This window comes from Betta splendens, chromosome 7 (assembly GCF_900634795.4).
Source record: "Betta splendens chromosome 7, fBetSpl5.4, whole genome shotgun sequence".
Taxonomy (NCBI): domain Eukaryota; kingdom Metazoa; phylum Chordata; class Actinopteri; order Anabantiformes; family Osphronemidae; genus Betta; species Betta splendens.
The window spans coordinates 11,030,996-11,052,478 of record NC_040887.2 but is presented as its reverse complement, the minus strand read 5'-3'; the positions used below and the strand labels follow the sequence as shown (position 1 = coordinate 11,052,478).

At 43.1% G+C, this 21,483-nt stretch overlaps 3 protein-coding genes across 6 annotated transcripts; 2 read left to right on the top strand and 1 right to left on the bottom strand.

Moving 5' to 3' along the window:
* Positions 1–42: 42 nt before the first annotated feature.
* Positions 43–9,392, top strand: cdk11b (cyclin-dependent kinase 11B). 4 transcript variants are annotated; one of them, XM_029156754.1, is made up of 20 exons: positions 43–101; positions 748–881; positions 998–1,137; positions 1,315–1,442; positions 1,541–1,682; positions 1,948–2,129; positions 2,349–2,474; positions 2,642–2,740; positions 3,069–3,209; positions 3,296–3,367; positions 3,448–3,677; positions 3,779–3,869; positions 3,957–4,078; positions 4,312–4,417; positions 4,558–4,679; positions 4,995–5,102; positions 5,666–5,782; positions 6,182–6,330; positions 8,518–8,707; positions 9,060–9,392. In XM_029156754.1, the coding sequence occupies exons 2-20, from the start codon at positions 765–767 to the stop codon at positions 9,153–9,155; spliced, it is 2,478 nt and encodes an 825-aa protein (XP_029012587.1). In that variant the 5' UTR covers positions 43–101; positions 748–764; the 3' UTR covers positions 9,156–9,392. The 4 variants fall into 4 exon arrangements, with proteins under 4 accessions (XP_029012587.1, XP_029012588.1, XP_029012590.1 ...); XM_029156755.3 differs by having other exon boundaries at positions 63–101; positions 751–881; XM_029156757.2 differs by lacking the exon at positions 43–101 and having other exon boundaries at positions 1,993–2,129.
* Positions 9,393–10,564: 1,172 nt separating this feature from the next.
* mmp23ba (matrix metallopeptidase 23ba) lies at positions 10,565–16,101 on the bottom strand. Its single transcript, XM_029156758.3, has 8 exons — positions 15,647–16,101; positions 13,913–14,049; positions 13,525–13,664; positions 12,913–13,080; positions 12,637–12,801; positions 12,038–12,148; positions 10,995–11,121; positions 10,565–10,917 (listed from the first exon to the last, which is right to left on the bottom strand). Exons 1-8 carry the CDS (start codon positions 15,779–15,781, stop codon positions 10,743–10,745), a joined length of 1,158 nt encoding a protein of 385 aa, XP_029012591.1. The 5' UTR covers positions 15,782–16,101; the 3' UTR covers positions 10,565–10,742.
* A 1,176-nt stretch (positions 16,102–17,277) lies between these two features.
* ubiad1 (UbiA prenyltransferase domain containing 1) lies at positions 17,278–20,539 on the top strand. Its single transcript, XM_029157390.3, has 3 exons — positions 17,278–17,506; positions 18,076–18,695; positions 19,607–20,539. The coding sequence occupies exons 2-3, from the start codon at positions 18,134–18,136 to the stop codon at positions 20,092–20,094; spliced, it is 1,050 nt and encodes a 349-aa protein (XP_029013223.1). The 5' UTR covers positions 17,278–17,506; positions 18,076–18,133; the 3' UTR covers positions 20,095–20,539.
* The last annotated feature ends 944 nt before the right edge of the window (positions 20,540–21,483 follow it).

Below are 21,483 nucleotides of genomic sequence, written 5' to 3'. Positions count from 1 at the left end.
ATTTTATTTTTTTATATACCTTGTTTCCCACCGGATGTTTTACAGAGGTTACCAGCCCGATAACACTTCCGGTAAGCCGTTTACCGCTGCGCGTAATTCAGGTTGGTATAGCTGTTCAGCTTAACTGTTTGCCCTTACTTTTCTTTTTTACTGTACCTTTGGTTTTATTACATCCACGTTTACAATCACATGTTTGACAGCTTTATATTCTGGAACAACTATTTCTTCTGTAATCGTTTCGTTAGAAGTTATTTAGCAACATTCGAGCATGCTAGTTAGCTAGCTAGCATTTGCAAGGCAATGTGTTAGCATTACGCCTGTCGTATAACAGGCTTTGGAGTAACACTATTAGAGCTTGAGGTTATACAGATCTTTACGTTTTGTCCGCCCCGCTAAAAACGAACACTGGCTACATGTATAATTATGTCAGTGTAATTGTGTTTACGTATTTATTAACTTTGCTTTAAGACTCTTGACACCATCTCGATTTCTTATTTTTTTGTATCTGTTTATGTTCATACTAAAGGTTTTCAGATCCTGAAACATAAGACAGTCTGAAAAAATACAAAAGTCTTCAATTTTAATTGCATTATTGAAACAAAAAGGTAATAATGAGCAGGCCAGTAGTTTCTGTCATATTTCGTATTTAGTATAAGATGCATGAAAACTAAAAAAAACAGCACATAGTTCATTAAAGTTAAATTGCACTGACTCACAATAACCCTGTGGTATGTATGGGATTTGTAGCAGACGGTGTAGAGTGGATGCTGATGGGGGACGAAAAAGACACTTGGAAAGTTAAAACTCTTGACGAAATCTTACTTGAGAAAAAGCGCAGAAGAGAACTAGAAGAGAGAACAGATCCCAAACGCCAGAAAAACGTAAAGTATCTTGTGTTGTTTCAGATAATAATAATAATAATAATAGAGCAATAAACTTTTTTTGTAAATATAACAGATTACAGTATATTTGATTTTGCTTGTTTTATCATGCACAGTTTCCACAGAGCCTTGTTCCACAGGCGGATGATCCGGAATCCAAACGAGACACTCTGGAGGAAGGAGAACTACAGGATCAAAGAATGGAAATAACAATTCGTAATTCCCCATACACAAGGGAAGATTCAACAGAGGACCGGTATTGTGAATAAAATATGTATTTAGTACTTGTACTACAAACATACATACTACGTATTTCAAGTAAAGTATAGTTCCACAGGAGAGCTAAATATGTATGTAATAGTTTTACTGCTTCTCAACTTACCTGAAGTATGCTGCAGTTTTACAGTCTTAAGTTTTCTTCATATGTCTGCAGGGGAGAAGAAGACGAATCACTAGCAATCAAACCTCCACAGCAAATAGCTAGGAAAGACAAATCTCACCACAGAAAAGAGGAGAAGAGAAAAGATAAAAGGCGTCATCGGAGTCACTCTACAGAGGGAGGTGAGTGCTATTTCATTACATTAGTACAAGCCTTAAATGTTGTATTTTTGGTGTCTTTCTGAATCTGCTTCAGAACCTGCTTTTTGCTTTTGTAACAGGAAAACTTACACGACCCAAAGAAAAAGAAAAAGAGCGAGAGAGTGATCGCAGGAAGCGTCAATGGGAAGAAGACAAAGCCAGACGTGACTGGGAGAGACAGAAACGAAGGGAACAGGCCAGAGCTCATTCACGCAGAGAGAGGTGAGCGTTGGCTCTACAGTGGCACTATATTACACTGTGTCACTAAATCTGTATTGTTTGTCAGAAATATTTCTTTTCAGAAATTTTATTGAAATCATTTTTTGTATGCATTTGTAGTGTTGATTGTGTTTTTGTAATTTTTGAAATTAAGGTTACAATGCAGTCTTGATTATAAATTAACAAGTTTGATTTAGACAAATTTTATAAACACAAACAAAAAATACAACAGACCATGACAAGATTGGGCTTTTGGTTTTCCGAACAGAACTCGAGGAAATTCTCCTGGGGTTTTTTGTTTTTTGGACAACAGGGACCGGCTGGAACAGCTGGAGCGTCAACGTGAGCGCGACAGAAAAATGCGCGAACAGCAGAAAGAGCAACGTGAGTTCAAGGATCGAGAAAGGAGAGCTGAGGAACGACGCAAAGAGCGAGGGTCTAGGAGAGAAGGTCTGTGAAGGACACACCTAGTGGACAAAGGGGTTTTTATTTTTTATTATGGATAGAGGTATACCTTTGTCTTCGTCCTGTCATCTAAATCCAGTTTTGTATTTCACACACAGACACAAGAACTTTGTTTTTTTTTTCTATCAATTTTGCGAATAATGTTTCAAAAATTCTGTGAAGTTGAATGTGTAGCAAGCAAATAAGAGAGCCCTCTGTTCACAGTGCTGTCCCACCACCGGATGCTACCTGATGAGTATGAAGAGAAGCCAAAACAAAGTCATCGCAGCCGCAGTCCCACACATGTTCCCCGAGACAGATCCGATCACACTGATCCACGGAGAAGTGCAAGTGAGTTTACTTTTACTTACTTTTTATTTTTTTTACAGTCTGTAGTCTGTAGAAAAGATCTGTATGTTTTGTTCTTGTTTCTAACCTTTAACTTTATTTCGTTTTTTGCTGATGTGGCTTTCAAAGAGATCCTTTACTTTAAATCAAACCCTGCTTTTTGTCTGCAGCATCGAAAGAAGAGAAATCTGACATAAAAGACCTGCTTGCAGATCTACAAGATATCAGTGACAGTGAAAGGAAGACCAGCACAGCAGAATCCTCCTTAGGTAATGGTGATCCAGTCCACTTCAAAAAGCTAGAAAACGGCCTGTGCAACGGCTAATTTGACTTCTAACTTTACTGCATACAACAAGTTAGTAGTTGTCCACTTATTGCTAGTAGGAGGCATGACCTGGAAAGAAAGTAGTCACCCAGTTGTGGTAGCTATTTACAAGAAAAACAGACTAGATCAGAAGTACTGCAGGAATTTACTAGATTTAACACACGGCCACAAGAACTAACATCAAGGACACTAAGGTATAAATTTCATTTCAATTTATCAACAAAGTTGTTTAAATAATTTCTCTTAATGTGTCTATGCTTTTTTACTTTTAGCGTCAGGCTCCGAAGAAGGGGAGGGGGATGATGCTGAAGAGGAGTCTAGCAGCCAGAGTGAGGGTGAAGAAGAAGAAGAGGAGGAGGCGGAGGAGGAGGAGGAGGAGGGAGAGTCTGTGTCGGGATCTGAGCAGAGTACAGGTAAAACTGTTGATGTGATCACTCTGTTATCATGACACTACTTATTGAGTGTCACAAATTTAGCAATGAGTTGTTGTTTTTTTCAGAAGACGTGAGCGAAGATGAACGGTCAGACGAATATGAAGAAGAGAGGGAAAATGGCAATCACATACCTGCAGGTGGGTGAACCAGTGAGTGCTCTAAGTACAGAATACATATAATACAGTGCTTCACTGGTTTCATTTCATTTACTCCACAGTCCCAGAGTCTCGTTTTGACAATGACTCAGAGGAGAGTGGTGAGGACATGGAGGAAGAGGAGGAGGAGGAAGAGGAGGAGGAAGAGGAAGCAGGTGAGGAAGACCCCACGCCTCACTCTCAGACTCACTCACGCACCCCCACTCCCGAAGGGAACTACGTCCCAGACTCTCCACCAATTTCACCTGTGGAGTTGAAGAAGGAGCTGCCTAAATATATGCCTGCTCTACAGGTCTGTACCAACATCCAAGTGCCTTACAAAAATAAACAAAGTATGTATTTTTAATCATACTGTGCAAGTTAGATATTGGTCATGGTGGTTATGTTCTTCAGGGTTGTCGCAGTGTTGAAGAGTTTCAATGTCTAAACCGAATAGAGGAGGGAACTTACGGTGTGGTGTATAGAGCCAAGGACAAAAAGACTGGTAAGAAACTAAATATGTTACTCAATTTGCCTTTATGACTCAGGTATAGTTGTTGATGACATAATCGGTACTGTTGCATGTCTGCAGATGAGATTGTGGCCTTGAAAAGACTGAAGATGGAGAAGGAGAAAGAGGGCTTTCCAATCACCTCCTTAAGAGAAATCAATACAATTCTAAAAGCCCAGCACCCAAACATCGTCACTGTGAGGGTGAGATAACTCAACTTAAAGAAAAACTTCACTGATCAAAACCACCCTGGGTAGCATTTAAGAATGAAGGGACACTCAGATTCCTCCATATTTTCTATACAGAGAAATTATCATTTAATCATTTATTCCTTTGAAAACTTTAAAGTTTTCCTTTAACTTTAAATGTTACATGAACATGGTATTACCATTTGTGTTTTAGGTAAATCTGAACTTTCCCTTTTCCTCACTATTAGGAAATTGTTGTTGGTAGCAACATGGACAAGATTTACATCGTGATGAATTATGTAGAACATGACCTTAAGAGTCTGATGGAAACCATGAAGCAGCCGTTCCTGCCAGGTAACATTGTGTAGCTTTGGTTCTTTTTTGTGTGTAAGTTAAATTGTGACAATCTGTAATGGGCTGAATTGTATAAGTAGTCTGGCGTTATTATAACAGGTATGTAATAGTAATAGTAATAATGAATTTTTTCTAATCAGGTGAGGTAAAGACTTTGATGATTCAGTTGCTTCGAGGTGTTCGACATCTCCACGACAACTGGATTCTACATCGAGATTTAAAGACATCCAATCTGCTGCTGAGCCACAAGGGAATCCTTAAGGTAAGCTATGTCAGAGGGGCTGAAAGGAGACTGCCAAACCATATATTTATATACAGTCTACTTTCTTTCTCGCTGATGATTATTGCTGTATAATAAAGTAAAGCTACTGTCTTTGAAAAGAGAGGTTTCTTTAACCCATCTTAAAGGTGGATACAATTCCTGCAGGCTAACATCAGTTGCATAAACAAGACACGATTACTAAAAGTCAACTATCATAATGTGCAAATAGCATTTTGTTTGTTTTGATTAAAGTTCCCTCAGGATAAAATCATGTGGCCTCACGTTCTTGTCTCCTGTTTGTACCTTATTCGGTAGATTGGAGATTTTGGTTTGGCCCGGGAATACGGTTCTCCCCTGAAACCGTACACTCCTGTAGTGGTGACCCTGTGGTACCGTTCACCAGACTTGCTTCTTGGAGCCAAGGTTAGAATTCAAGTTCACACTCGCCCCACATCGCAAGAGCAAATAACACACCAGCAGACATGTTTGTTACTGCAACTGGCTACTTTCCCCCCACTGGAAATATCTATATGCAGTCAGTTAGTTTCTGGCTCAGTTGCTCTATTTCTAAACACTAAATAATCCTGCATATGTTGGATTTGTGAGAAACATCAGTTGTGCTGCACATGATGCTTTATTTCCCCACAGTCAGTTGTGGCGCTGCAGGCACTTCCTCATGTCTGCACAGCGCCTTACCCTACATACATTTTGATGATCGTCTTGATTGATCGATTTACCCAAATACATATTTCCCAGAGAAGACAACATCTGTAAATCATTTGGTTTTAAATGAAATCGAACACCACAAAACGCTGTTTGAGTGTTTTACAACGTATGCCTCACAAAGCCAGACGGCAGAGTCCCAGCAGCCTGTCGCTACACATCCACTTTCACACACAAGACAAACTCAAACATAGAACTGTGCCAGGAGGACTGTCTACTTGATGTTTCTACAGACCGCGTTGTGTTTGTTCTTCTCTCCACAGGAGTACTCCACAGCTGTGGACATGTGGTCAGTGGGCTGTATATTTGGCGAGCTGTTAACCCAGAAGCCTCTCTTCCCTGGAAAATCTGAAATAGACCAAATTAACAAGATTTTCAAGGTAAATACCCTCGTGTGTATTCATAAAAAGAAGTAAATTCTCACCTTTAAAGGATGTATGTCAATGTGAAGCTTCGTAGTGTACCACAGGGTGGAGCTCTTGCTAAATGTCAATACAGCTGATGAAGTTATGAACCTGAGACGCACACCACAGTTAGCTGAATGATTTCCAGTAAATGATCTCTATAAAGCATGACAACAGTGTGGACTGATGTCACTCAGGCCTCCCGAACCACTCTACAGTGCTCACCAGTGATGAGCTAACATATTGAAATGTACTTAGCATTGGTCTAATGCCACGTCTGTGGCTAATGAGCCACTGCACCAAAGTGGGACTATCACATATCCTTCTCTCCTCACTCTAGCTGTACGTCTGCTGACTAATGTATTGTGTCTGTAGGATCTGGGTTCACCCAGCGAGAAGATCTGGCCCGGTTACAGCGAACTGCCCGCAGTGAAGAAGATGACTTTCACAGAGTATCCCTACAACAACCTGCGAAAGCGTTTTGGTGCGCTGCTTTCAGACCAAGGCTTTGACCTTATGAACAAGTACGTTTCTTAAAGCCCTGTTATTCTTTGTGATAAACAGAATTTTATGACCAGCAAGTGCTTAATGCCTAATAAAATGATCTAGGTGACTTTCAGTTTAATTACCATAATATGATATGTATTATGTCGCACCCATTAGCTTTTAATAAGTTTGTTTTTCATATATAGACCACACCTGTCTATAAGCAGCTGGTGTCCACGTTAAAACATGAGATATTTACCAAGAAAGACTTTCAATTACCTTATTTTCCAGGCTATAGAGCGCACCCGAATTTACGCCACACCCATTCAATTTTAATTAAAAAAAAAGGGTTAGGGTTAAGGTTTTTGTAACTTTTTTGACACGATTGTTTTGACTTTTTTTGAGCGCAGCATTTCCTGTGTGGTTTGTGCTTAGAATAAGTGAAATGTCTTTCCAATCTCTTTTAGCAAACTAGCTATTTATTTAAGGCAGAAAGAAGAATCTATCCATCCTCAGAAAGTCAATCACATATGGGTGAAAAATTAAAAGAGCTGTACTGTAACACCAGTAGCAAGAGCACGCTGAAGATTCTCAATTCTATCACTTAACAGTAGAAGGCAGCTTATATTCCAGGTATTATGGTACTTTGATTTTAGTCTGGTTTACAAATAGTCAAATTTAATGAATTAGGCTCACCAATATTTGATAGTAGTGTTTTCAGTCTGTTATTGATAAAACTCTTACATCAATGAAAGGCATTTCTGAACCATTATTATTGGTATGAATCAGTGTTCGACAATGGAAAGTGCTGTACTTGGATGAACACATTGATACTATCAAACTCTTTCCAGGGAGTTTTATTCCGTCAGTGCATTTGTGGCAAGCTGACCAAAAACATGACAACGGTAGCTGACTGGTAATTCATCAGCATGCCTCAGCACTGTCCCGTTCCATTCCCTTGTTCTGTTTCACACACACATGCACCATCAGGCTACACTACAGGGAAATGTTGAATCAAATGCACTTTTAATGTACACAGTTTTTGTTTCATGTCTTGCACGATTGTTATTCTTTTATTAGCAGACAGTTCACAGGTCATCTATCCCCACAGTCTTACACCTGTAAACGACAAAGCTGTACTACGTCGTCTCATAACTACACAGGCTGGTAACAGCAGCCTCACGGATCGTGTGTCAGTGTAGACAGTGTAGCCCTTGGCCAGCTCCCTGAGAACAGTCAGCTGTTTACCCATACACAGCGTCGGACTGCTTGAGGTCAACGAAGTTTGCAGTTTGGAATGCGCCAGACAGAGCAGTGTAGTGAAAATTTAAAGGTGTAGAGGCAGTTAGGCCTCACAAAGCTGTTTGTCAAAAGGGGGGGAAAGCTAAGCAGGGGCTGCAGGAAGTCATTGATGACTTTGATCTTACTGCCTCTGGCTTTCTCCCGAATCATACAATTAACTTCTATTCAGGATACTCCTGTGCAGAAATTACTAATGAGCGAAACACTAACTGGGCCTTAGTGTCAGTATTGGTTCCATATGTTAATAAGCTGTATACCTCTCTAAAAGAAGCACATTGAACAGAACCACCATGTGGGACACAAACATCCGACTCCTCAGTCTGCTGGAGCCTGCATAGAAATCATCCTCAATTGTTTTCTTTTGTCAGCTCTGGTTGGACCTCAGTCTGCTTTGAGAGAATGTTTCAGTGTGTGTCTGAAGGGCCTGTGTTGTGTGTCCATTGTCATCTCTTAACGCCTTGTGCTGTACATGTCCTCATTTTACATGGTGCTCGTGGTAGTGCTGCAGGCTTTTTGTTCAGATTTACTGCTTGATGTTCTAGCTTGCTCTTTCCAGCTCTAACTTTTACCTTGTGTGTTTCATTGTTGTTTTCATGGTTAATTTAACATCTGGCCTGAGGCACAGCAGTTGAAAATCAGCTTTTCATTTAAAACTGGCGTATTTAACTCATTTTGATTAATGTGTGTTTTCGCTTTGCTTTATTGGGTCTGTCTCAGACAATGACGCCTTCAATGAAGCCCCTTTTGGTTTTCTAATTGGGAAAACAGCCGTCAATGAGCAAAAGAGCAGACTCGACTTAAATTGCTGTAGCATAAAATAAAAGCAGCCTGTCAGGGGTCTAGAACCAGCTTGTATTTATTATGTTTTCGGTGAGCCTGGTTGTCTCACACGTCTCTAAAGCGTTTTAGCGTCTGTTTTCTAGGTTCCTGACTTACTGCCCCAGTAAGAGGATTATAGCGGACGAGGCGCTCAAGCATGAGTACTTCAGAGAGACACCTCTACCCATTGACCCGTCCATGTTCCCCACCTGGCCAGCCAAGAGCGAGCAACAGAGGGTGAAAAGAGGCACCAGCCCTCGTCCACCCGAGGGAGGCCTGGGCTACAGTCAGCTGGTAAGGACATGAAGCTCCGCTTTCTCTGTTCCATACAGCTACCAGGCCCTGTGTTAAACACATTACAGACCCACAGGCTTCTGCTTTATGTCCATGTATTTCCTCCTCATGTTTTCCATGGTGAGCATCCTTTAGATAATGTGTTCAGCAGTGCTGTTTTTTTTTCTTAATAGAACCTGCATTTAGTATCTTCACTTCAGAACAAATTAGACCATTTTATTGCCATTTTCAATATGATATAGATTACAGTTTTAAGTAAAGTTATTATAAATCTTTTATGGTTCTGTATGAGATTATAGTGATTGGAGTGTGAGGCTGGAGGAACTAATTTCTCTTTCTACAATCTTTTTAGGGTGGTGATGATGATCTCAAGGACACAGGCTTTCATCTGACGACCAGCAATCTGGGAGCGTCTGCAGTCGGTCCAGGATTTAGCCTCAAGTTCTGATCCTGAACCTGCAGAATGCTAATGAGCAGCAAGTTCTTGGACTTTGTTTTTTTCCTTCGATCGATATCTGATCAGTTATAACAGCTACCAGCTAATCAGGACTGTCTGCAACACTGGTGGCTTGAACATTAACTGTTGGGATTTTCTGTTTCACACATTCAGATGTGGCTATTTTAGCTCTTTAAAGAAGCAACACTACTACAGATCTGTTAGTGTGGCTCACATGTTTGACTTTTATTTTCTCTTTTAAATGTCATAAGGGAGGAAGAGATTTTATAAGCAGGTATTTCCTGGCTGCCCAAGCTACTGTATAATGATGCCGCATTGGTTGTGTTTTCCATTCAGCATAATGTTAGAAATTCACTTAAGACTCTCAGCCATAAGAGGGAGGGAGAGAGGGAGGGGGGAGTTTTTGCTAGAAATAAAGTTTGAAGCTTTGTTTTGTCTGCCTTCATCCCTATTTTTATAAACTCTGTCCAAGTTATGCAAAAACCAAGCCAGACTGCCAGAGGAGAAAACTTAAGGGAAGCAGGACCCACACGCACAAAAAAAAACAACAACTGCTTGAACACAACCCTCATCCAAGCGGTGATGTCATTCTCTGTGCTACACTTTTTTTTCGGTGAAAAAGCTTTTTGTTTTTAAGTTACTTTGCAACCTTTTGACTTTTGAGGCGAAGAATAACAAACAGTACAGTTTCACTCCCTGCAAGACCACTTCCTGCTTTTACTGGCGTAGACGGAGAGAACCCCACTTGTCTTGGGACGTCTCGAGCCAGCTAAATGGAAATGTTCATTAATCAGTTTTATCTATCCCCTGCCCCTACCAGAGCCCTGCTGCAGATTATTACACCTGATGTGTTGAAAAAGCTTGGAAGCGGAGCTGCAAGTGGAACTGACTGCTCAGTCTCGGGAGACAGGCTGCTGGCTTCATCGCGGGCCTAGTAAAGTAAGCTAGACGTCTGAGGTGTTCCATATGTGGTTTAAGATCCAAATAGCTCCAAAGGCTGTAGACAACATTGCTTATTCTGGCTTTAGTGGCTTAGTTTGATCAGTGTATAAATTATTCAAATGGCATGCGAGGCTGCAACCTTTTCATGTCCCTATAAAGAAACTCGGTGGCGACGTTGATTTTTCTTGGATGACTTATTTTCCATGGGACCAATTGGAGTTTGTGAAGTGCAACAGAGAATTCTCCAACTGTGCAAATAGATTTTGAATCTAATTAGTCCCCGTTGTTCTGGCGGTGCCCCAGCAGCCCCTGGGTGGCCTTGGATCACTGTCCAGACATTTTAAGCAGGAGAGTGGATGATTCCAGAGTAGAGAAACAGCTGATGAGGCCTGCAAGGATTTTTCATCCCTAAATAAAACGTAGCTTCACCAAAAAAAAAAAAAAACAGCTTCACACCGTTTTCACAAAAATACAACTTGTGTGAGGTTTATTATTTGCAAACACGGAATCTGACTTGACTGAGTGTGGAGGATACAGGGAGACGTTTGGAACAAACAGAAATATGTGCCATAGTGAACGAGGTCTCCTGGTGAGCGCCTGTGTCCTGTTCAGTGTGCACAGGAGGCGGCCGGGCCTTTAGAAGCGCACGCGCACCCTCCACGAGTAGTTGGTGAGAACTTTGTCCTTCTTCTTCACCACGCAGGTGTATGTGCCTTCGTTGATGGCGTTGGCCACCAGAGTGATGTGGTCGCCTTTCAAGGAGATGTAGTTCGGCTGCGACGTCTCCAGCAGCTCTCCGTCCTTGTACCAGCTGGAGCGGGACAGGGGTGAAAGTATAAAGCGCTGGCGCTGCAGCAGATGGAGCCGATATCGGAGCTGGATACTCACTGGACTTTGCCTTTCCTGGATGCTATTTTCTTGCCACAGCGAAAAGTGAGCGTCTTGCCCTCAACAACCAGCTTGTGCTTGGTCCTCGGGGGAGTCGGGGTGGGAGCCGCAGTGGGGAAAGGAAACTCTGAAAAGAATTGAGGAGCAATTTTTCACACATACTCAAAATATTTCATGCAGTTGTCTTATTTCCTGACCACGCAATCACCTAAGGCACCGTGGGATACGTCCTATTTATTTTAGTGTATTGCCTAACCTGGACTTGTCACTCTTTCCTTCACAGAAACCCATTAGTCTAAGTTTTTGATGCGAACCTCGTTACATCACCGGTGGCGTGCACATCTTATCAGTGTAATCTCTCCCATCTGGGCTCTGATAAATACAGCGGGACGCCCCGTGATCAGATTCTGCTCAGAAAACAGCCCTCCTCGTTAATGTCACAAAAATCCAAATTGACCTTGTGTGTCTCTAACCCTCAAGCCACAGTCTGAAATTCCAGCGGTTTGGACTCGCTCAGGAATTTTCCACAGCCGTACAGTGTCTCCCAATCAACAATGAGGAACAGATTACTGGGAGCCAGGAGTCGTATCCTCTTGCCTCTCTCCACGCTGTCCCCTGTTGCTGACAACAGTCTCTGAAAGCCACAACAATCTCTGGGCCGGGACGGTTAAACGAAGCCAAGTCCTGTTGTGCAACAGGACAGCTCTGAAAGACCAGCACATAAACCGAAGCGGCCGAGGCGATATCAGCTGGTGGTGTAGAGGTACCTGCTCTGCCCTGGCGCTGTCTGGACACTGTTATTCTGCACTAATTTTCCCAGAGGCGCGTGTGAGCTCCCTTCAAATGAGATTCTTGAAAACCCCCATCACAGATCTGCACGGCTGGAGCCGTTGGCTCCCGTTGCTCCATTGGCAAACGGTTCACAGCAGCTCCCAGCGCTGCTCAACTGGGATAAAGCCCCTTTCTTGATTTTTTTTTTTTTCCCGCTGGACTGCTGCTGCTGCTGCTTTCTGTTACTTGCTGCTGCTGCTGTTGTGTCTTACCGTAACAGAAATCGCAGCTGGAGGGGCAGTGCTTCTGCATCAGCCTCCGCTTGCTGTCGCAATAACCTTTCCGAGCCCAGGCCGAACAGATAAATAACCGGTCCAAACACCCTGGAGGAGAGGAGGAGATGGAGTGAGGAGGAGGATCAGACGGCAGCAGGACTTGGATCCCCAGCCTGCTTTTGCTTCCAGTGAAAATGACTCACTATAATACACACTAATGGTGACTCATGACTAGTTTATACAGTAATTATTTATGCCACGTTGGCTTTCTGTGTCAGTCGTCAAAGGCAAACACTGCGGTCTAGACTTTGGTTGGTTCCGACCAAAACCCGGATCCCATGTTTTTACTGATGACTTACAAGTGTATCTAGATGAATTCTTCTAATGTCGGGATCGGACTGTCTGACTGACGTTTTTCATCTTTTCATCCTCAGATGTCAGATTAAGCCACTGTTTAAAGCCTGAAAGTCTAGGTCTGACTTACAGACGTGGCAGAGCCTATGGCAGATGTCTTACTGCATTAGCAGGTTCGAAGGTGAACCTTTCGTTCAGAACCGGCCGTCACATCTCTTGTTTGGATCCCGGCGCCGACCTACCGTAGAGGCGGTGCACCCCCCACACCTCGTCCTGCGTGATCAGCTTGCGCCCCGTCAGCGTGGCGTTCAGGTGCATTATCGCTTTGGGGTCCATGGAGTGCATGAGCCCCAGGACGTGGCCGATCTCGTGCGTTGCCACGTGGACGAGGTCCGTGAGCCAAACACCTGCGGCAGAGACGCGGTTAACGACTAACGACTGCAGCATCCATCACCCCACCGCTTGCACGGCAGCGCTCTCATCACACACACACACACACACACCACGCAGCCGCGCACCTTTCTTCCAGCTGAAGCGCATGTTTCCAAGAACCCAGTACTCGTGGTCGTCGAAGTGGATCTCGCCCGTCGGCGGGAAGAAGGCGTGGGCCAGTTCCCCCGTGATGCCGTCGAAACAATGGTGCAACTGGGACTGCAGGCAGTCTGTGTGGTTGACGGGGTAGAAGCCTGCCAAGACAGGAAGAGACTCATACCTCAGCGCTGAGGAGGGAAACCCTCATTCTGTTATTTCTGGTTTGTGTAGACTGCAACAGGGGAGCGATAAATTACAAAAGACAGGGCTTTTTCTTCAGCCTTCACCCGGAGGCATGGCAACCGATGCGTTCACTGTCACAGGGAATTTACGCAGGCCCCTGGAGTTTGCACCCAAGGGGGGAGATAAAACACAATCTAGCCTGCTTCCCTGTCCGTCCGCATGTATGGAAGTTGTTAAATCGCTTTTTCCTCCTCATTTAGATAATGAATCATGCAGGATAAAGGCCGGGTAATATAGTTGCGGCAGCGTGATTTAATGGGTTTGGAGGCGAGGACGCTGCAGCGATGACAGCACGGAAAATCAAGCGGAGGAGCCGTGAGTCAGGGAACATGTGCGGAGGCCCCGGGGGCACCCACCGATCTTGATGTCGGCCTCCTGCTCCGCTGGCACCTCCCTGAAGGTGAACGGCGAGACGTCGCTCCACATGCCGAAGGCCCTGGCGAAGCCGCGGCGCGTGTCGCTGGCGTTGATCAGGTTGGTCGGGTACGAGAGCAACCTGCTCAGAAAGCACACCGGTAATGCATTCCTCAGCGCACGCAGCCGCCAAGAAGCAATGGCTACTGTTCAGACAGACTCCACTCCCACAGGCGCTGCGCGCACAGCCCCGTTACTGAGACTTGATATGCTCTTAATTTTAGCTGGGATTCGACTTTTGTGTGCGTTCTTAATGAACAGCAGATGATGGGGTGAGAAGCCGGCTTTTGAACCGTCCTCCTGAACGGAGGAGGACCTGCGAACACGTACTTGTAGGTCAGCTTGAACTTGTCCCATTTGAGCTGCTCCGGGGTCAGCGTGTAGCGCTTGTTTCTGGACAGGTGCAGCACCTGGGTCCGGGCCTCTTTGCGGATCCCAATGAGCAACGCAGTGGTGTAAGCTTCTTCCTTGGACAAAGAAAGACCTTTAATTAATCAGAGGAGTGGGTTGGATTGGGCACGGAAACCTGGGGCTTGATAAATGAAGCGCTCGCTTATAAAATGTGATGACACACACACACACACACACACACACACACACACACACACACACACAGGCTGAGCGTCAGCAACTTGAAATGTTCACACCTGGAGTTTGAGCGACCTTTGTGGAAGCTGAAAATGAATTCTAGTTGTGCCCTTTCTCCATAATGACGTTCACCAGGATGGGATTAATAGTGATAAAAGCGGAGAGGACAGAGGTTTGTAGACCACCTTTGCTCCTTTAACACACACTCACACCAGGAAAAACCTCAATGACCCTCAAGGTGTTTCCAGGAGTAACAGTAGAACCACAGATGCTTCTTGGTTGCGATTTGGATTGGAGTCCTAACTTCCAGTTCTCGTCTTTACTTTTAGAAGGTACCTGCCGTTACTCAGGTACCTTGAGTCCTGGGTCAGGTTTCATCGTCCTGAAATGAGGCAAGAGGGTCTTAAATATTAGTCTTATTATGGTAAAAGCAGTCTCTGACCCTCTCACCTTCTGTTTTACACATGGCCAAACATTTCCAAAAAGGAAGCTGTACCCGGTGAAGCATGATTGTAGTTCTAAAAGGGGAAAGGGGAATGAGTCTCTGCTTAAAGCTGTGCAGTCTGCACTCCAGACTAATGAAGCTGGAGGGGGGTCTCACGTCGTATTCTACGCCCTATCCTCTGGTTCCTGTTCCTGCTTCACCCAGGCAGGACAAACAGATGCAGCGCAGGCCATAAAACGCAGGGCTGGAACTCACGTGCAAAAGCGACATCCTCTGCATCCCAAACTAACTGATTAAGGCATTATTTGTTCTGGCAGCGCACAAAGCCGTCGCCTTCAGTCACTAAGGGATGTTTTCCTCACCAGTGAATGACATTAAGTGTCGGCTCAGGCGCTGTATCGCAGTGGGTGGGAGGCAGCGGGCGAGGTTTATCCAGTTCACTGAAGATACGAGTGCACAGGGAGCAGTTCCATGTGTTCTCACGAAAGCTATGCACCGAATTCAAATAACATCCGGACATTTTCATGGCTAAGCTATAAAAATGAGAAATTAATAGGTTTAAAAGCAAATCAGAGAAATGAAATGAATAGAGTGGACAGTAGATTCTCAATAACGGTAAAATCTACTTAACAGCAACACTGAAAGTAAAAACGGTTATTAATAGGCTACTTTAAAACTCATTACACTGTTTTATTGGGTGTTCCTTGTGACTACTGGAAACCTTTAAACACTATAACCATATTTTGCTGACTGTCCCTTTTATCAACCCATGAGCCAGGCACCACCACCTATCACTTCATTTCCGTTGCACTTGCAACTGTGTGACTGTTATGTGTGTGCCCAATAGAAAAGCGGTTTTCGGTCATTAAACTCATTTCTATTGATGGTATTTCCACGGTGCAGCTTGACAGAAACACAAAGCAAACACACGCAAAGGATGAAGCTCGGTCCGACGTTACTCCCACACTACAAAGCGGACGGTACATTGGATTGCGCTCACTCGCGTGTTTCGTGATGGGCTCACAGCATACCTCGGACCTCCGGGAGGGCAACGCTGCGCTTTGATGCATCCCTGCGAACAGGAGACCGAGCAGCGCCGCCGCCTGCAGAGCAGCGCAGCCCCCGGTGCCGTTCTGCGGACGTCTGGGAGTGCGGCAGCGCACCATGGCTGCGGCAGCACACCTCCACGGGAAAAAGCGGATAATCCCTCAGCGACCGCTACACAGCTCTGCCTCTCATCTACCGCTCCGTCTACTCGCTGGCCATTGCACGTGCCGGTATTATTGCGCTACTTGGGCAGTCTGCGGCGCAGCGTGCGGCAGCGCAGTCCAGCCTGCGCACCGGGGACCGGGTAGTGAGAGTGTAGTAGTGCATCGGCTCCGCTCCGCTCGGCTCGGCTCTCCGACGCGCAGTGCGCTCGCCAGAGGGCTGGTTTCACGTTTCTGTAGATGGGACAGGGGGTCAGTGGCGAGACAATCTAATGAAAACCAAACGCGCCCCGTCCGTCAAATCATCCGCTGCAACCGCTGGGACGCAGTTTAAGTGGAATCAGATGAGTTACTCGGAACATGGCTTTCGTGGTTTCTGTAATGGAGCTAGAAAGAATAAATCAATTCAAAGTAGTTTAGTCTTCTGCTGATCGTTGCACAGATACTTAAGCGAGGGCTATCATTAAAGCAGAAAGCTGATGACGAACAATAAAAGCAGATGTTTTGTTTCTTACATTATGTATATGTACTTAAAATGTACAAAATCTGATTTCTCTGAGGCCTGCAGGGTTATTTCAGCAGAGGTGTCCCTCAAAATGTCCAAATATCTTATTTGTTATCGGTGTTTCAAATAATCAGGAGTAGTCATCCTTTTACATATTGATAATAATGGGGAAGATGAGAGAATATGGAAGGAAATGGGATAAAGCATAAACAGCGTCAGCTTTGTGAAGTAAGGTTTGACATATATGCATAGGCGTATTCACAGGTGCTGCCCTACAAAGCTGTACATATCTGAAATTATTTCCACAGTGCATTGGAATAAATGAAACATTTTATTGTGTATTTTTCTGTTCACTGTGCTGTAACTACAAGGTGAAGTTTTTTTCAAACGTTATTAGGGTTTGAAAATATGCATTTTTATGCGGTATAACAGCTATAACAGCGCCTGTGCCTTATTCATGCATACCATATTACCATATTCATGCATTCAGATTTAAAATAATGACAATAATAATAATAATAATAATAATAATAATAATAATAATAATAATAATAATAATAATAATAATAATAATAATAATAATAATAATAATAATAACCATATTCAAAGTCTATAAAGGAACACATGAAAACGAACAGTAGACACCACACAACTACTAGAAGTGAAGTCAAGTACACAACACCAAACAATAAATTTCAGTAGAATTCAATATATTCAAGCTTATTCATGTATTCACGATTGATTTAACTAGTTTCCCTAAATATTGGGGGTCAAAAAAATTGCAACAGAATATTTAAAAAAATCCATTCATAAAACATTAAACACATTATTTTCATATTTTACCTTAAGCAAAAAGGTATTTAGAGGGAAGTAGCAGGCGGCAGTAAATGCATTTCAACACTGGTCGCGCGTCGCAAATAAAACCAAAGAAGAAGAAGGAGGAGTCCGGAACTGTTTGTAGTATTTACAGTTTCTTCGACCCGTGTGCAGTGTTGCACGGTTAACGGAGGAAATGGCGCTCGTCGGCTGCTGCAGGGTTGTCTGTGTCCAACCAGTCAAGTCTCCTCGAAGTTGACACGTAGGATGAGTAGCGCTCACTGGACCGGGGTCGACGAGAAAAAAATATGCTTCTAAGCGAAGAGACACCCAGTTTGTGTCGAACGCTGAAAACATAACAGGTAAGAGCTGTCAGACATTTGCTCCGCTCTGTCCCAGGACAGCAGTCGTTAGCTCAGCGGCTAACAGGTTAGCCTTAATCCCATAATCTCAGCAGTTAGCCTCAGGTTGTTTGTGCCTCCTTGGTCGGCGTTTTTATCTGGATGACAGGTTTAGTTTTCATTTCAGTGTAGGTGGTATTTAGCAAAACACCACGTGTAGCGTAAGTAAGACAAGTGTCCAGTGTTCGTCTGTGAAGCCACCTACTTCACTATATTTAAAGAACACACAGGGTCTGAAATGGGATTTTACCTCTCGACTAGACACAAAAAAGGTCACAGGTATGTCTGACAGTACTTAGCTTTTTTAAAATAAAAAATTATACACAATAATTATTGTCTTCTGTTGACTTTAAGGCTTTGAGCAACACAATTTCCTTTGTTTTATATATTAGTTATAAATCACAAGACCTTTCAAAATGGATGATCACTTTGTGTATATCAGTAAAAAGAAACTCTTGAATGCATCTACATGATTTACTTTTTGTAATATACATTATGTTGATTTATCTCTTTATTTATTCTTGCCACAGGAACACTAACCTTTCGCATTGGGAAACATTGCTGGTACTGTGGGCACCTTGCAGCAGAATGGCCAAAGAGCAGAAACCAAGCACGGCAGAGACATTTGTACTGGCTGGATCAAATGGACACAATGGCCAACAGTGGCACGCTGGTACTAATAACTTAAGCAACCACCCAACGTGCTCCAACCACACGTCGAGGATGTCCCGCGTTGCCTTACATGTCAGGCAGAAGTGTGCTGCCTACGTGCTAGCACTGAGGCCGTGGAGCTTCAGCGCCTCGCTCACGCCAGTGGTACTAGGCAGCGCTTTGGCGTACAAACTGGAGGGCTCTGTGGACTTGATCATACTGTTGGTGTGTGCGGTGGCCGTCCTTGTGGTCCACGGGGCAGGCAACCTTGTAAACACCTATTATGACTTCTCCAAAGGAATTGACCACAAGAAGAGTGATGATCGGACTCTTGTGGATGAAATATTGGCTCCTCAGGATGTTGTTATGTTTGGAGCATTGTTGTATTCTTTGGGGTGCTTGTGTGCCACTCTCCTCTACTTCCTGTCTACACTTAGGCTGGAACATCTGGCCCTCATTTACTTCGGAGGCCTCTCCAGTTCTTTTTTATACACTGGAGGTGAGTTGTGTATTTACCGGATTTTCTTGAATTGCTGCTGAACTGGTTGAGCAGCCACTGTAATCCTAGTTTTTTCCTCATCGTAAAAATAGGTAGATAAGTTTCAGTTTTATTCCTTGAAGTACTGGGAAACTTAGGAAAACTGAAATGTGGCTGCATACTGTGAAGACATTTAACTGGTTGGCATTTGGAAGCTGGTAAAATGTTACTTCATCGCTCCCTGTGGTTTAGGGTTATCTAATGCACACATTCCATCAGGATGGCATTAAGTCAAGCAGTTTTCACACATTGACTGGATGCTCTGTTTGGTTTTAGCCTCACCCTATTCATGATGGTGTCTCATATTTCTGTTTTTACCTAAAATATTTATGTTACAGATTTTAAGGTCATTCATTGTCAGTTTAATGTTTGTCATCAGTATAACTTATCCTGTGAAGCCTGTTCTCTCAACCAACCAGTCTGAGAACCAAAAAGATGTCACCAATGTTATCTTGGCTCGAACTTTGAGATGGCAAACACAACAACAAAAAACCCTGTGTCGCAACCAGCGAGTGTGAAATTTCTGAAGATTGTGTTATGAAGTCAGAATATTGCAGCCTTTTTCTTCATTTACATTTCTTCTTGCTTTCTAGAGTCAAAACTATTGTTTATATAATGTTACCTCAGTAGAATACAAACATTAGAGTTTGCCTGCATCATAAACTAGAACACAATGCGATCTTTCTGGTTGGCTCACATGGAAACGGAGATATGAGCAAAACAGAAGATCAAACAAAGAACTCCAGTTTCCATGTTTAACTTCTCACCTAGGTGACTGAGAGTCTTCAGAGATTTGACATAACTTGAATACTTTAGCTTAGTATTTAATGATAGAGTGTTAACAAGCCGATGCTTTTTGCTTTCTTTTCTAGGCATTGGTCTCAAGTACGTGGCCCTGGGAGATGTGGTGATCCTCATCACTTTTGGTCCTCTGGCCGTCATGTTTGCCCACGCTGTGCAGGTTGGCTACCTGTCAGTGCTGCCGCTGGTGTACGCCGTCCCACTGGCCCTCAACACAGAAGCCATCCTTCATAGCAACAACACCAGAGACATGGACTCTGACAAGCAAGCAGGCATCGTCACGCTGGCCATCCTCGTGGGCCCCACCCTCTCCTACGTCCTCTACAACCTCTTGCTTTTCGTCCCCTACGTTCTCTTCTGCATCCTCGCAACCCGTTACACCATCAGCATGGCGTTGCCTCTGCTCACGCTGCCCATGGCCTTCCCTTTGGAGAAGCAATTCCGCAGCCGATGCTATGCCAAGATCCCCCAGAAGACGACCAAGCTCAACCTCCTCATGGGACTTTTCTATGTCTTTGGGATCATTCTGGCTCCTCCTGGCAGCTTGCCATTACTGTGATTCATGAGCTTTGAAATGTCATATTTCCTTGTTTTAATACTAGTTTATGTACCAGTTTTATTTGTACGACGCAATTTGAAGGCTTATACAGGCTTTAATTTATTATGCTTTGACCAGAGCTTTAGTTTAGGTTCTTCAGTGTCATTAAGAGGAATATTGAAATGTATATGTGTCAGTGTTAAGCCCGCTGTAATGTGTTGGTTAAAGTAAGAAATGCTGGTGTTATTCTGTAGAGGTGAGCAAAAATATTATCATAAGGACAGATGGTAAATCTACAGTTGCCATATCTGTAGTTTCTCAAAGCACAACATTTAAAACTAGACTGAAAACTTCCATAAACTATTATTCTGTATGGTACATCTTCTTTCTTGGTTAATTGTGATTTTGTTTCTGGAGAGCCAAATAGTATTTCATTGGATTGTAATAAACTAATGTAAAGCCAACATCTAATGTCTTCAGTTTGAACTGAATATTGAACACTCGGGCGAGAACCCAAAGGTTGATATGTGGTTTATTGAGTGTTTCTTTTAAATATTTGATCTAAGTGATAAATATTGGGATGGTTAGAAATGAACAAACTATGTAGCTTTTATCTAGATTGGAGCTTTCACATGGCTTTTGGGAGGGTTGATTATTGTACAATGTCCTTATTTAGTCAACAGGTTCCAACCTGCAGGTATGAACAGCATGTATTCTAATATAGACCTTTCCTTGCGTTGATAGACAGGCAATATCTAAGCATTGACTAGTCTCAATCAGCCAAAAAAGTCCTGTTTAGAGCAAGCATTTAAGTTAAATTCCTCAAAGGAAACAATATACATCATCCTCTATTTATTTGCAAACATCATTATGACAACACAGTGAAAAACACCAAAAGTATATATTTGAGTGGAAAGAACGCGTGTATTTGTGTTGTGGGATGTTTGTCAGCAGAGGGTGGTATTATACTGTTGCTTAGTGAACAGCTACAGTGGATGTTAGACAGATGCCCTGTGATCAGGGTAAGAAACTGTTTATTAAATGAACTGAATGTATTTTTAGTCAAATATTCCAAGTAATTCAATTAAATTTCACAACATTTACAACATGACAAACCTCCTGATTTTTTTAAGAAACAAATTCATGAAAAGCAACTGAGAAGTGATCCTTCTTTCTGTGGTGGACAGACAAGCAGCAAAGTAAATATAAAAGGTAAAAATTTGAATGACAGGAGTATATGGTAATATATTATAAAGAATAATGTGCCATGAGTCACACAAGGACCTCTCTGCTTCAAAGACCTGGAAAGGCGACAGAGTCTGCAAAAAAATACAAATTGGTAAGTAAGACAAGTTTTATTTCTAATCTAAAACAGCATGTTTTTGCCACATTCTTCTTCTTTTTTCTCTT